The sequence below is a fragment of the Hyla sarda genome, chromosome 3 (genome assembly GCF_029499605.1).
Source record: "Hyla sarda isolate aHylSar1 chromosome 3, aHylSar1.hap1, whole genome shotgun sequence".
Taxonomy (NCBI): domain Eukaryota; kingdom Metazoa; phylum Chordata; class Amphibia; order Anura; family Hylidae; genus Hyla; species Hyla sarda.
Window position 1 is genome coordinate 353,588,058 of NC_079191.1, and position 13,275 is coordinate 353,601,332.

At 45.9% G+C, this 13,275-nt stretch overlaps 1 protein-coding gene across 4 annotated transcripts in view; it reads left to right on the forward strand.

The window, feature by feature from the left end:
* The window catches only part of RRBP1 (ribosome binding protein 1), an 81,139-nt gene that overhangs the window by 21,843 nt on the left and 46,021 nt on the right, over positions 1-13,275 (forward strand). For 3 of the 4 annotated variants that reach the window (XM_056567606.1, XM_056567610.1, XM_056567608.1), the window contains exon 2: positions 5,879-7,124. In XM_056567606.1, the coding sequence (XP_056423581.1) occupies positions 5,900-7,124 (1,225 nt within the window). In that variant the 5' untranslated portion in view covers positions 5,879-5,899. The remainder of the gene's footprint in view (positions 1-5,878; positions 7,125-13,275) is intronic. The other variant, XM_056567607.1, reaches the window with a different exon arrangement.

Sequence of the window (13,275 nt, forward strand, 5' to 3'; positions counted from 1 at the left end):
TATTTCCAGCCAAAGGCTGGGATTCTTTCTGGGCAGACATTCCGCACAAGCTGAGCATAGACTAAGAAACAGTTCATTTTTGGTACGTTATACATCATTTTATTCAGGATCATCTGCACTATAAGGGTACGTTCACACGCTCTTTGTTTTTGCGGGTTTTCCGCAGCGTATTTGAAAGGGGCGGGCTCTTCTCGGCTGTCCATAGCAGATTGTATGCGGCGGAATTTGTGTCCCTACTGACTTCAATGGGGCTTGCGGCGGATTTTTCGCAGCTTAAATTCCTCCGTGGAAAATCTGCTGCGGACAGCCGAGAAGAGCCCGCACCCTTTCAAATACGCAGCGGAAAACCCGCAAAAACAATAAGCGTGTGAACGCACCCTTAGGGTATGTTTACACAATGGAATGAGTAGAAGTGCCCCGGGAGTGGTGACCCCATGTGCTGGAACATACTGCTACGGGATTTTGCTATGGGAAGGCACTTTACATGCACTTCTGATCAGGGTTGGGTCAAAGAGTAGGGTCAAAGCTTGCTGAATAGAATTGGGGCATTACAGCCAAATTTGCCGGAATTTCTGTGTTCCACAATTACGCTACGTTCCGTGTTAATACACCCCAATGGGATTCTGCCGTGGAATTCTGCAAAATACAAGACTGGTCTTATATTTTGCTGAATTGGATAGCGGAATCCCCCCTCATTGAAGGGAATGTACAGAAGATTTTGGCGGAACTCTTCCGCAAAATTCTGCCGTGTGAACATAGCCTTACTTTCATTTCATGAATTTACTTCTTAAAAGTCAGTACTGTATATTAAATAGTCACTCAGAGCATTCATAACCCAGTCAATAGATGAATATTAATTTAAAAAAATGTTCCTCTCAAACTATTTTGTTCTTATATGGCCACCCAGGGTACAAAGTAGCACCTACTGAAAGAGGAAAATATTTAGAATATCTATAATCTCTGTAAAATTAGAACCGAAGACTTAAAAGAAGAAAATACTTTAATGCGGAGGCCATGCTTCATTTTGTTTTCAAGTCTCCAAATTTCATTTTTCTTCGATTGCCTTGAAAAGTGAAAATATATTAAATATAATTGAGTGGCAGGTAGAGGTCCATGTAAAATAGCATGTGTCTGCTTTGGCGGCATACTAAAACAGGCCGGTGTTGGCAGACATGTCTGCTTCCAGACAAGGCACAGTGCACCTAGTGTTTCCATTTTCAGGAAAAAGTCCGGGGTTTTCCGGTGTAGGTCAACATTTCCCTGTCCAGGAAAAAAAGAAGAAAAGCAAGCCTTGAAAGTGAAGAGACTGATGTGCTGACCTGGTTAAACAACATAGACCCTGTCATTGACCTGGAGCTTGCTTATAGACCAGTGTTTTCCATCCAGGGGGCCTTCACCTGTTAAAAAACTACAACTCCCAACATGCCCGGACAGCCGTAGGCTCCATGTGAATTACAAGGGTCTGTGTTGTTTAGGCTTGGGTCTGAATGTGTATTTGAGGATATATATATATATATATATTACAGACCACACGTTTGGACACACCTTCTCATTCAGAGTTTTCCTTATTTTCATGACTATGAAAATTGTAGATTCACACTGAAGGCATCAAAACTATGAATTAACACATGTGGAATTATATACATAACAAAAAAGTGTGAAACAACTGAAAATATGTCATATTCTAGGTTCTTCAAAGTAGCCACCTTTTTGCTTTGATTACTGCTTTGTACACTCTTTGCATTCTCTTGTTGAGCTTCAAGAGGTAGTCACCTGAAATGGTTTTCCCTTCACAGGTGTGCTGGTGTGGAGGAGGGGTTGTGATGGTGTGGGGGTTCTTTGCTGGTGACACTGTTGGGGATTTATTCAAAATTGAAGGCATACTGACCCAGCATGGCTACCACAGCATCTTGCAGCGGCTGCTATTCCATCCGGTTTGCGTTTAGTTGGACCATCATTTACTTTTCAACAGAACAATGACCCCAAACACACCTCCAGGCTGTGTAAGGGCTATTTGACCAAGAAGGAGAGTGATGGGGTGCTGCGCCAGATGACCTGGCCTCCACAGTCACCGGACCTGAACCCAATCAAGATGGTTTGGGGTGAGCTGGACCGCAGAGTGAAGGCAAAAAGGGCCAACAAGTGCTAAGCATCTCTGGGAACTCCTTCAAGACTGTTGGAAGACCATTTCAGGTGACTACCTCTTGAAGCTCATCAACAGAATGCCAAGAGTGTGCAAAGCAATAATCAAAGCAAAAGGTGGCTAGAACCTAGAATATGACATATTTTCACACTTTTTTTGTTATGTCTATAATTCCACGTGTGTTAATTCATAGTTTTGATGCCTTCAGTGTGAATCTACAATTTTCATAGTCATGAAAATAAGGAAAACTCTGAATGAGAAGGTGTGTCCAAACTTTTGGTCTTTACTATATATATATCTCAACAGAAGAATGCAGCAGCACACTGCCAGCACAAGGATATAGGTGAAACATAAAAATGCAGATAAACCATGGAGAGCTATAGAGCTATGGTATAATAGATGCAAATGTGAAACTATGAGATAGTGAGGCACTTAGCTCGCAAATTTGTCTCCGCCGGCGGTCAAATAGCTTGGACCGTCCCACCGCGATAAGGTGGCCTCATTGGGACGGACCCTACACTGTGAATATGCCTCTGTGTGAACAATTCAGTAAGCATGGCAGGGTCTGGAACATCCAAGACACCTTATATACACACCTGATAGAGGTGGGTGGGGTGCAAGGCCAACATGGAGGTAGCCACTCCCCCGTATGTGCAATACAGACAAAGAATAAGTCAGCCAGCACACTGCCAGCACAAGGATATATATATATTATAATATAATTATATAAAATTTATCATGAATTGCTGCACCCAAGGGAGTATGTGCCATAGGAACAGACCATGCAGCTGCTATGGGGCCCTTAGAGAGCAGAGGCCTAACCCTGGTTGGCACAATTCCTTTAGCTACTGATGGAGAAACTATGCAGGACTTTTTCTCCCCAGGTAATGGGGTATTTATCTAAGGGTCATAGGGGGAAATTTTTCAAAACTTGTGTAGAAATGAAATAAGCAATCTGGTTGCTATGGGCAACTGCACCACTCTTCCTCTACGCAGGTTTTGATAAATCAACACCGAAAAAGCCATGATGAAAAAAATGACAAAAAAGCACAATGTGAACACAGCCTTAAATGGGCACAGTCAGATTCGAAAACTTTCATGTTTTACATCTTGGCAAAACATTAACTTTTCTAATATACTTCTGTGGTAATGGTGGGGTATGTGGTGCAGGGCAGATGTTGTTACGCTAGGGGCAGATGGTATTAACCTCTTTTGTTTGTGACGCCAGGTTTAGCCTTAACCACCTGTGCCCAGAGCCCTGCTTGTCCTTGGTGCCCAGAGCCCTGCTTGTCCTCGGGGCCCAGGGCCCTGCTTGTCCTCGGGGCCCAGGGCCCTGCTTGTCCTCGGGGCCCAGGGTCCTTCTTGTCCTCGGGGCCCAGGGCCCTGCTTGTCCTCGGGGCCCAGGGCCCTGCTTGTCCTCGGGGCCCAGGGCCCTGCTTGTCCTCGGGGCCCAGGGCCCTGCTTGTCCTCGGGGCCCCGGGCCCTGCTTGTCCTCGGGGCCCAGGGCCCTGCTTTCGTTACTTCCGTTATAAACGTCTGTCATGAAAATCGGCCGTTAAACGGTCATTAGAAAATCCCATTATAGTCTATGGGATTTTTCTAATAGCCGTTTTAACCCATTATCGCCAGTTATTAATAACGGCCATTATTTTGTGACTGACGAATGAACGGGAGAAATAGTGCATGCACTTTTTCTCCCTTTACTATCTTCCGTCACAAAATAACGTCCGTTATTAATAACAGGTTAAAACAGCTATTAGAAAAATCCCATAGACTATAATGGGATTTTCTAACGGCCGTTTAACTGCCGATTTTCAAGATTTTTATAACGAACGTTTCTAACGGAGGTATTTTTATAGTGTGAAAGCTGCCTAATAGTTGGAGGGGAAAAAAATTACACATTTTTGTACAAATGTATATTACAAATATACATATAATGTTATCTGCATGATATAAAAAGTTTTAGCAAAAGACAGGTACACTTTTTAAACCTAATTTCGAGAACACAGTGAAGCATGGATCGTTGATTCTGGAGGACACCATAAAAACCTCAAATCTCCTGAGGATCTAACAGTGAATGAACTTGTATTTGCGTATTGTGCTATCTGCCAGTACAGTCGGATCATACACATGTGCACGACACTCCTATGACCATCTGTACACACGTGCACGACACTCCTATGACCATCTGTACACACGTGCACGACACTCCTATGACCATCTGTACACATGTGCACGACACTCCTATGGCCATCTGTACACATGTGCACGACACTCCTATGGCCATCTGTACACATGTGCACGACACTCCTATGGCCATCTGTACACATGTGCACGACACTCCTATGGCCATCTGTACACATGTGCACGACACTCCTATGGCCATCTGTACACATGTGCACGACACTCCTATGGCCATCTGTACACATGTGCACGACACTCCTATGGCCATCTGTACACATGTGCACGACACTCCTATGGCCATCTGTACACATGTGCACGACACTCCTATGGCCATCTGTACACATGTGCACGACACTCCTATGGCCATCTGTACACATGTGCACGACACTCCTATGGCCATCTGTACACATGTGCACATGACGTTCATATGACCAGCATTCTTCTGACTAGCATTGGGCTTGTATACAATATGGGAGTAAACCAATACAATTTTCTCATTTACTTCTGCACATTGCACAGTATTTACATATTTACCTATTGAAATGAATTGGCAGGTGTCCTATCATTATGTTTTATGCCGTCGCTTATACAGCAATGTGTTTTAGTGTTCTCATGCAAATGTGAAGCTCTTGCAATGTTAACACTTGCTGTCGAAACATGCCAGCAGATGTGTGCTGCAGTATTTATGGAAGTGATGCTATGAGTTTGTGCTTTATAAGTAAAAAACACACAACCCCCACAAAATAAAAAAAACACCAAAACACCACTGCCCAGATTCCCACCATACATGAAATATCAGCAATCACTGGTCACACATGCACAGTTGTTCGCAAAGTCATTTCAGCAAATCCTCCAACTGTGTGTGCGTTGTAAATGAGAATTTGGGGTGTAATGGGAAATGTAATCATTACGGTAATGTATGGTGTATAGTCAGGCCTTGCCGTCAAAATGCTTTTATATTTGCTGTATTATCTAGATAAAAAATATCAATAAAGATGTAGTTTTTGAAGACACTGGCCAACTCTTAAAATTGGCAATGTCACTAGGAAGGACTTTTGACATGTCCCAGACATAGTTTTATCACCCTCTAAATGTTCTTAACGTAACTGCCTCATTTTCCTGGACTATCAGTAAACTTAATAAGAGATGCCCTCAGTCAAGTGGCATGGCTTTAGGATTTCTACTACTAAAAAATATATATATATATATATATATTAGATTAGAAAATTTGGGTTAAATTTTATTTTTAATAAAATATACAAACCTCACCTTTGCCATACATAGTTTCCAGATGCTTCTTTTTAGGAGGCAACATGTGCAAAATGCTTACTTCTGCATAGTGTAAATTCTAATAAAATACCAACCCGCAAATGACCTTTAGTTAGATCAGTTTAATTTCCTGACATACAGAGTGCTCCGGGCCTTGGAATGTTCAAAAATTTGAATGCAGGCTAAAAACATATTTATTAAATCTCATATTAGCATATCTTGATTTCCCCCCCCCCCCCTCTTTATGACTGTTTTACTGAATTGACTCTCTTTCTGTTTAAGGTATCCTAAAAGAAAACCAAAATGGATATATATGATCCTCAGACGTTAGGGGTGATGGTGTTTGGAGGCTTCATGGTTATATCTGCCATCGGTATGGTCATGGTGTCCACCTTTTCTATGAAGGAAACATCTTATGAAGAAGCTTTGGCCAAGCAACGTAAAGAGCAAGAGAAGAGCCAACCCAAAGTAGATAAGAAGAAGAAAGATAAACTCACCGAAAAGAAAGCAAAGTCAAAGAAAAAAGAGGACAAACCAAATGGCAAATTACCTGTGCATGAGCCTACTGGGGAGTCTGGTGAACAGAAAAAAGTTGAATTAAAACCTCAAGTTGTGGTGGAATTGGTTAAAGCTCAGAAAACCCCTGTAACACAAGTTGTGGCCCCAGTTCCTGAAAAGGCTACAGACACTTCCTCTCCTAAGGACAAGAAGAAAAAGCAGGATAAGAAGGTCCAGAAAGTTGAACCATCTCAGGCTCAAGTAGCCAAGGCTCCTTCATCTCCTGCGGCCAAGGGTGCAGCGGCTCCAGCGGCCAAGGGTCCTGCATCTCCGGCGGCCAAGGGTCCTGCATCTCCGGCGGCCAAGGGTGCAGCGGCTCCGGCGGCCAAGGGTGCAGCGGCTCCGGCGGCCAAGGGTGCAGCGGCTCCGGCGGCCAAGGGTGCAGCGGCTCCGGCGGCCAAGGGTGCAGCGGCTCCGGCGGCCAAGGGTGCAGCGGCTCCGGCGGCCAAGGGTGCAGCGGCTCCGGCGGCCAAGGGTGCAGCGGCTCCGGCGGCCAAGGGTGCAGCGGCTCCGGCGGCCAAGGGTGCAGCGGCTCCGGCGGCCAAGGGTGCAGCGGCTCCGGCGGCCAAGGGTGCAGCGGCTCCGGCGGCCAAGGGTGCAGCGGCTCCGGCGGCCAAGGGTGCAGCGGCCCCTGAGGCCAAGGGTGCAGGGGCCAAGGGTGCTGGCGCCCCTGAGGCAAAGGCTCCTGCGCCTCCTGCGACCAAGGCTGCAGCAGCACCTGTGACCAAGGTGGTTTCAAAACCTGCAGCCAAAGAAGTGCCTGTGGTTGCTGTCTCTCCAGTTGGAGCAAAGCCAAGCACAAAGACTGTTCCTCCGGGTGGAACAAAGTCAAACACAAAGCCAAGCACCTCAATTCCTAATAATCAGTCTCAGCCTCCTGAAAAAGCTGAACTTATTGTAAACCATGAAGAGCACAAACAAGAGCCAACTCCAAAGAAAAAGAATGTGCCAAAGAAGAAATCTGAGCCAGGTGAGTGACAACGTGCTGATTTCCTTAAAAGAACCTTTCAGGTCCCTTGTGCCCACTCATTGACCCAAGGACCAGACAGATAATGAGAACAGCATTATTATCTAAGTGATGCTGTAAACTGCAGTAAAAAACTTTGGTGCGTGCACCATATGCCAATGACCGGTAACCAGTTACTGGGAAGTAGACGTGTCGGGAATTTAGGTGCACTACTGTGGTAGATGTAAACAAGGACATTGGCTAACCCTCCAAACTGATGTTAAAATTGAGACATTAGCCAGTATATCCTTATGTGAAGGACATACCTGAGCCCGCACACCAACGCCAACGTTTCTCAAGTGGCACTGGACCTAACACTAACCTACCTGTGCATGATAAGTAAAACCAGGGGCCAGTGGGCAATTACAGCAGCATTAGGTCTGACTGACATCCTACTCCCAGGTTACCTCCAGTGTGGCTGCGCACACATACAATGGGAGGAGGGAGGCAGACTATAAGCCCCACCCAAGTTGGCTGATATGTTGCCGGCCTCACATGTGGACCTTAATGCTGCCTATAATAGTGATCAAGACGCATTAAATGTGGAGTTTATTCCCCTCCAAGTATAAGATTTAAACAAAGACTTAGTCTCAAATGGCAGGAGTGTGGATGTGTAACAATTAGAATATAAAACACATCCACACTGTCTATCTGGTGTAGGATGCCATTGTGGCACTTGTGGTCTGCTGCAGCCATCCCCCATTGTATGCATTTTATGTTGGGAATTGCCCTTTGCAACAGACTACAAGGGCAGGATCTGCTCCCCCAGTATAAATTAACAACTGCATTTGGGGTTGAGCACCTCCTGCCATTTGAGACCACGTCTTTGTTGTTGAGTAGACGTGTCGCACATGCCACACCACACCCCCTGGTCTGGCTTTATTCGCAGCTGGATAGCCGCAGTTTGCAGCATCACAAAGAAGGTAGGAACAAAGTGAGAACTCTGTTTTCTACTCTATGAAGTCCAAGGGATGGTGTGTGGGTGAAGGGTATAATTGTTTATTATTTAAATTGTCATTTTATTTTGTATGTGTACTGGGGATCGACCAATTATCGGTTTGGCCGATATTATTGGACGATATTCACAATTTTGGGCGTTATCGGTAAAGTAATTACCTTGCCGATAATGCCCCGCCCCCGCACCGCGACCGACCAACCCCCACCGACCCACCGCATCGCCTCCCACAGCACCGCGTCGCACACCCCCACCGCCCCGACCCCATTGCCTCCCCCATCCCTGGTATTATAATTACCTGTTCCCGGGGGCCGGGGTCCACGCTACTTCTGGCTCCTGCTGCATCCTGCGTTACGCTGTGCGCAATGACGAGTGACATGAGGTGACATCACCGTCAGTGCGCACAGTGACAGCTCAGGAGGACGCCACCGGAGCCAGATGTAGAGTGGACCCCGTGCCCCGGGAACAGGTAATTATAAAACATGGGGTGGGGGAGGCAATGGGGCCGGGGTGGTGCGGTACGGTGGTGGTGGGGCTGGGGTGGCGCAGCATGGTGGTGGTGGTGGTGGGGGGGCGATCGCGGTGGCGGTGATAGGATTCAGGAGGACCCCCGGACAGGCAGGGGGAGCGAAGCGGGTGGCTGCGGCCTATGGCACCGCAAAAGCCGCTGCAGTTCATTGATTTAAAGCGCCCGCTTTAAATCGATGATCTGCAGGGGTGTCGCGGGGGGGGGGGGGGGGGGGGGGGGGGGGGGATATAAATAGCCGATAATTTATACCGAAATATCGGTATAAGTTATCGGCTATCGGCCCTAACCTCCACAGAATATCTGTATCGGCCCTAAAAAAAATCGATATCGGTCGATCCCTAATGTGTAAATGATTTTCGTGTAGGTATTTGATACATCTGACATAAGGAATAACTACAGAGTGGGCCATTTATATGGATACACCTTAATAAAACGGGAATGGTTGGTGATATTAACTTCCTGTTTGTGGCACATTAGTATATGTGAGGGAAAAACTTTTCAAGATGGGGGGTGACAATTAGGGGTGTGAATCGCCAAGAATTTGGCGATTCGATTCGAATCGCGATGCCAGTGTGGCGATTCGATATATCCCGATATATCGCGATACCGTCTAGGTGACGATACATCGCGATATATCCCGATTCTGCCTAAAAAACAATGTCTTTTACACTTTCATTAAAACTTTATTTTTATTTTATTTTTTTTTATACATTTTATTAGTCTTTTAGGAATCATTAGATTCCTCAGACAGATGAATAGATTCTATTGAACTCCCATTTATCTGCGATCCATTGATAGAGCCTGGTCCAGCGAGGTAAGCCCTCCGTCTACCTCCACAGTGGATCGCCCGCCCGCAATCGCGCTGCGGGGGGGCGGTCTAGCCCACCAGGGAGCATACACATGTCCCTTTAGACGCCGCTGTCAACTTTGACAGCGGCGATCTAAAGGGTTAATAGCCAGCCACGGCGATCGCCGCATGCTGGCTATTAGCGGCGGCCCCCGGCTACTGAGAACAGCTGGGGGCCGCAGAGTATGGAGCGGGCACGAGTCGGAGCCCGCTCCGTACACCCAGAGCGCCGCAGCCGCGTCAGATCCGGCTGACAAAATGTGGAAGTTGTATCTCCTGATGCCCGGGACATGCTGTTTCGGGGATCAGGAGATACAAATTCCACATCACTAAAAGAATCGATTCAAAAATATTTCTAATCGATTCAGTATCGGTAAGTGAAAAATTGCGATAAGCGCGGGAATCGATTTTTTTCTTACAGCCCCAGTGACCATGGCGGCCATTTTGAATCCAACTTTTGTTTTTCAATAGGAAGAGGGTCATGTGACACATCAAACTTATTGGGAATTTCACAAGAAAAACAATGATGTGCTTGGCTTTAACATAACTTTATTCTTTCATGAGTTATTTACAAGTTTCTGACCACTTATAAAATGTGTTCAATGTGCTGCCCATTGTGTTGGATTGTCAATGCAACCCTCCTCTCCCAATCTTCACACACTGATAGCAACACCGCAGGAGAAATGCTAGCACAGGCTTCCAGTATCCGTATACACTGCTATATACTACTATATACACCGCAGGAGAAATGCTAGCACAGGCTTCCAGTATCCGTATACACTGCTATATACTACTATATACACCGCAGGAGAAATGCTAGCACAGGCTTCCAGTATCCATGTACACTGCTATATACTACTATATACACCGCAGGAGAAATGCTAGCACAGGCTTCCAGTATCTGTATACACTGCTATATACTACTATATACACCGCAGGAGAAATGCTAGCACAGGCTTCCAGTATCCATATACACTGCTATATACTACTATATACACCACAGGAGAAATGCTAGCACAGGCTTCCAGTATCCGTATACACTGCTATATACTACTATATACACCGCAGGAGAAATGCTAGCACAGGCTTCCAGTATCCGTATACACTGCTATATACTACTATATACACCGCAGGAGAAATGCTAGCACAGGCTTCCAGTATCCGTATACACTGCTATTTACTACTATATACACCGCAGGAGAAATGCTAGCACAGGCTTCCAGTATCCGTATACACTGCTATATACTACTATATACACCGCAGGAGAAATGCTAGCACAGGCTTCCAGTATCCGTATACACTGCTATATACTACTATATATACCGCAGGAGAAATCTCTGTTATTGTATGGCTAGCTTTGGTTATATACATTATAATGGGCTAAGAGCATCTGCCATATAGGGTTATAGTACAGAGCTCCTATACAGCAATTTTTCGAACCTCCCTGTCTACACTGATGATGCTCATTGGTGAATTACAGCAGGGGCAGACACAGACAGCAGAGGACCCCTGTACAAAGAATGTGCCTGCCCCCCCCCCCCCCCCCCATATACGTCAATTGTTCAGGAACCCTTCCCTTCATATGTCACTCAGGTGGACCCCCATATTTCTCTTGCTCAGGAGGGCCCCCACCCATATCAGTTCATCAGGAGACCCCCCCCCCCAATATAATTTATTTATTTAGGCCCCCCCACATTAGGTAGCATAGTTTCCACACATTAGGTAGCATAGATTTCCCCACATTAGGTAGCATAGATTTCCCCAGTTTAGGTAGCATAGTTCCGAAAACACATAGACAGACACACACCTGGGCTGCGCAGCACTTCTCCTCCCCGGTGGCGGCCTGACGAGTGACTTCACTGATGTCCTGCTGCACAGGTAAGCCGAGGTGCGTCACTTACCCGATGTCCCTCGTCAGACGCCGGTTGGCCAGCTGCAGACTCACTGTCTAAAGTGCCTGCTGTGCTATTATGTGCCACGGCCGCTTTAGAACAGTGAGCAGCAGCGGCAGGGCCGGCCCTTCCATAAACCTATTAGGCACAAAAGGAAAAAAAGAAGGGGCAGCAAGGTGCTGCTTCTAAAAAGTGCCACCTGAGACCAATGGAAAGGGACCTGGAAAGGGCAGCGGGCCCCCTCACACTCTGGGCCCCTGTGCAGCTGAACCGGCTGCACAAGCAATATGTCCGCCCCTGAATTACAGGTCCCAGACTTCAGGCTTCACAAAATGTTTCATTTTTTTTATTTATTTTTTGTTGCATCAGTCTTAAGTCCCTTGTTCTACATGGCGTATATATAACCAGGGACAGATGGGAACTTCCTTTCAGGACCATGACAGGTCAGCAGAACCGGCCAAGCGTTCCTGTGTGAATGCCTTGGCCCACAATGTTCTTTCCTAATATAAATGAAAAGCTATTTAGGGACAGATAGAAGCCACGCATTAATGTGTTCTATTTACAGATCATTTGACTCTATATTTGGGTTAATTAGATTTTATTACAATGGTCCCTTAAGACTTTGTGCAAAAAAAATTATGTTTTTTCAACCTGTGACCTTTTTTGACATTGGATGGAATTGAAGACCATAAAGTGATACATTGTGTTCAGGAATATAAAGGTATAGTGTCAACCTCAACAGGTAGGTAGACCAAGAGCAGGGGTGTCACATAAAATTAAAAATTGTTTGAATATTTTTAATTTAATTTTTTAGAATTTTTTTGAATCAGGATTTCTGACTTGGCGGAACAAAATGACTAACATTGTATGTTCCTACATAATTTTCCTCCCCCGTTTCCAGCATATAAGATTACACATGTTACCTAGACAATAATTCAGGGTCTGAGACGGTTTGCAAAAACATAGAAGCCTTTCATTACTAAAAAAAAGACCAAGCAAGAAGTGGAGTGTAATATTTGCGACATTGTAATTACCTAACAACTATTTTCAGTGCTACATTGTATTAACCCTGAAGCAGCACACGTTTGTGGTGCATTATTTTTATTTATATTTTACTTTTACGGTGTCAGCTAAACAAGCAACCCTCAAGTAGTCAAAATATTGCAATGTGTGACCAGACAGAAAGCTGAATATGCGACTGCAGGTTTTAGATTTCATGACACGGTCACAGCACTAGCAGTTTCAACATCACGTTGGTGCAATGCAAATTCAGCCTTATTCTGTATAAATCCAGACACAGCGAGAAGACTTTCATCACATGGTTAATGTATTGGATTATTAAAATGATTTAGACACCAACAATGTCTGAATGGCCTTATGCTGGGAGAAATCATTGGTTTGGTATTGTGGTTACCGTATATACTCGAGTATAAGCCTAGTTTTTCAGCACGATTTTTCGTGCTGAAAACGCCCCCCCCCCCGCCCCCCTCGGCTTATACTCGAGTGAACTCTCCGCCTGTCAATCTCTTATCAGTGGTCTTCAACCTGCAGACCTCCAGATGTTGCAAAACTACAACTCCCAGCATGCCCGGACAGCCATCGGCTGTCCAGGCATGCTGGGAGTTATAGTTTTGAAACCTCTGGAGGTCCGCAGGTTGAAGACCACTGCTGCCTTCGTCATCATCCAGACCCCCCTTTAGTTTTCTACTCTCCTCCCCTTGGTGGGAAGGAAGGGTGAGCTGGTCCGGGCCATCTATGCTGCAGCGACTGTCCGGTGGGGAGGGTTAGTCGTTCTGGGCTGTCCATCTTCACCCGGGGGCCTTCTTCTCCGCTCGCTCCGGGCCGGCCCCGGAATAGTGACGTTGCCTTGACGACGACGCACAGGGCCCGGA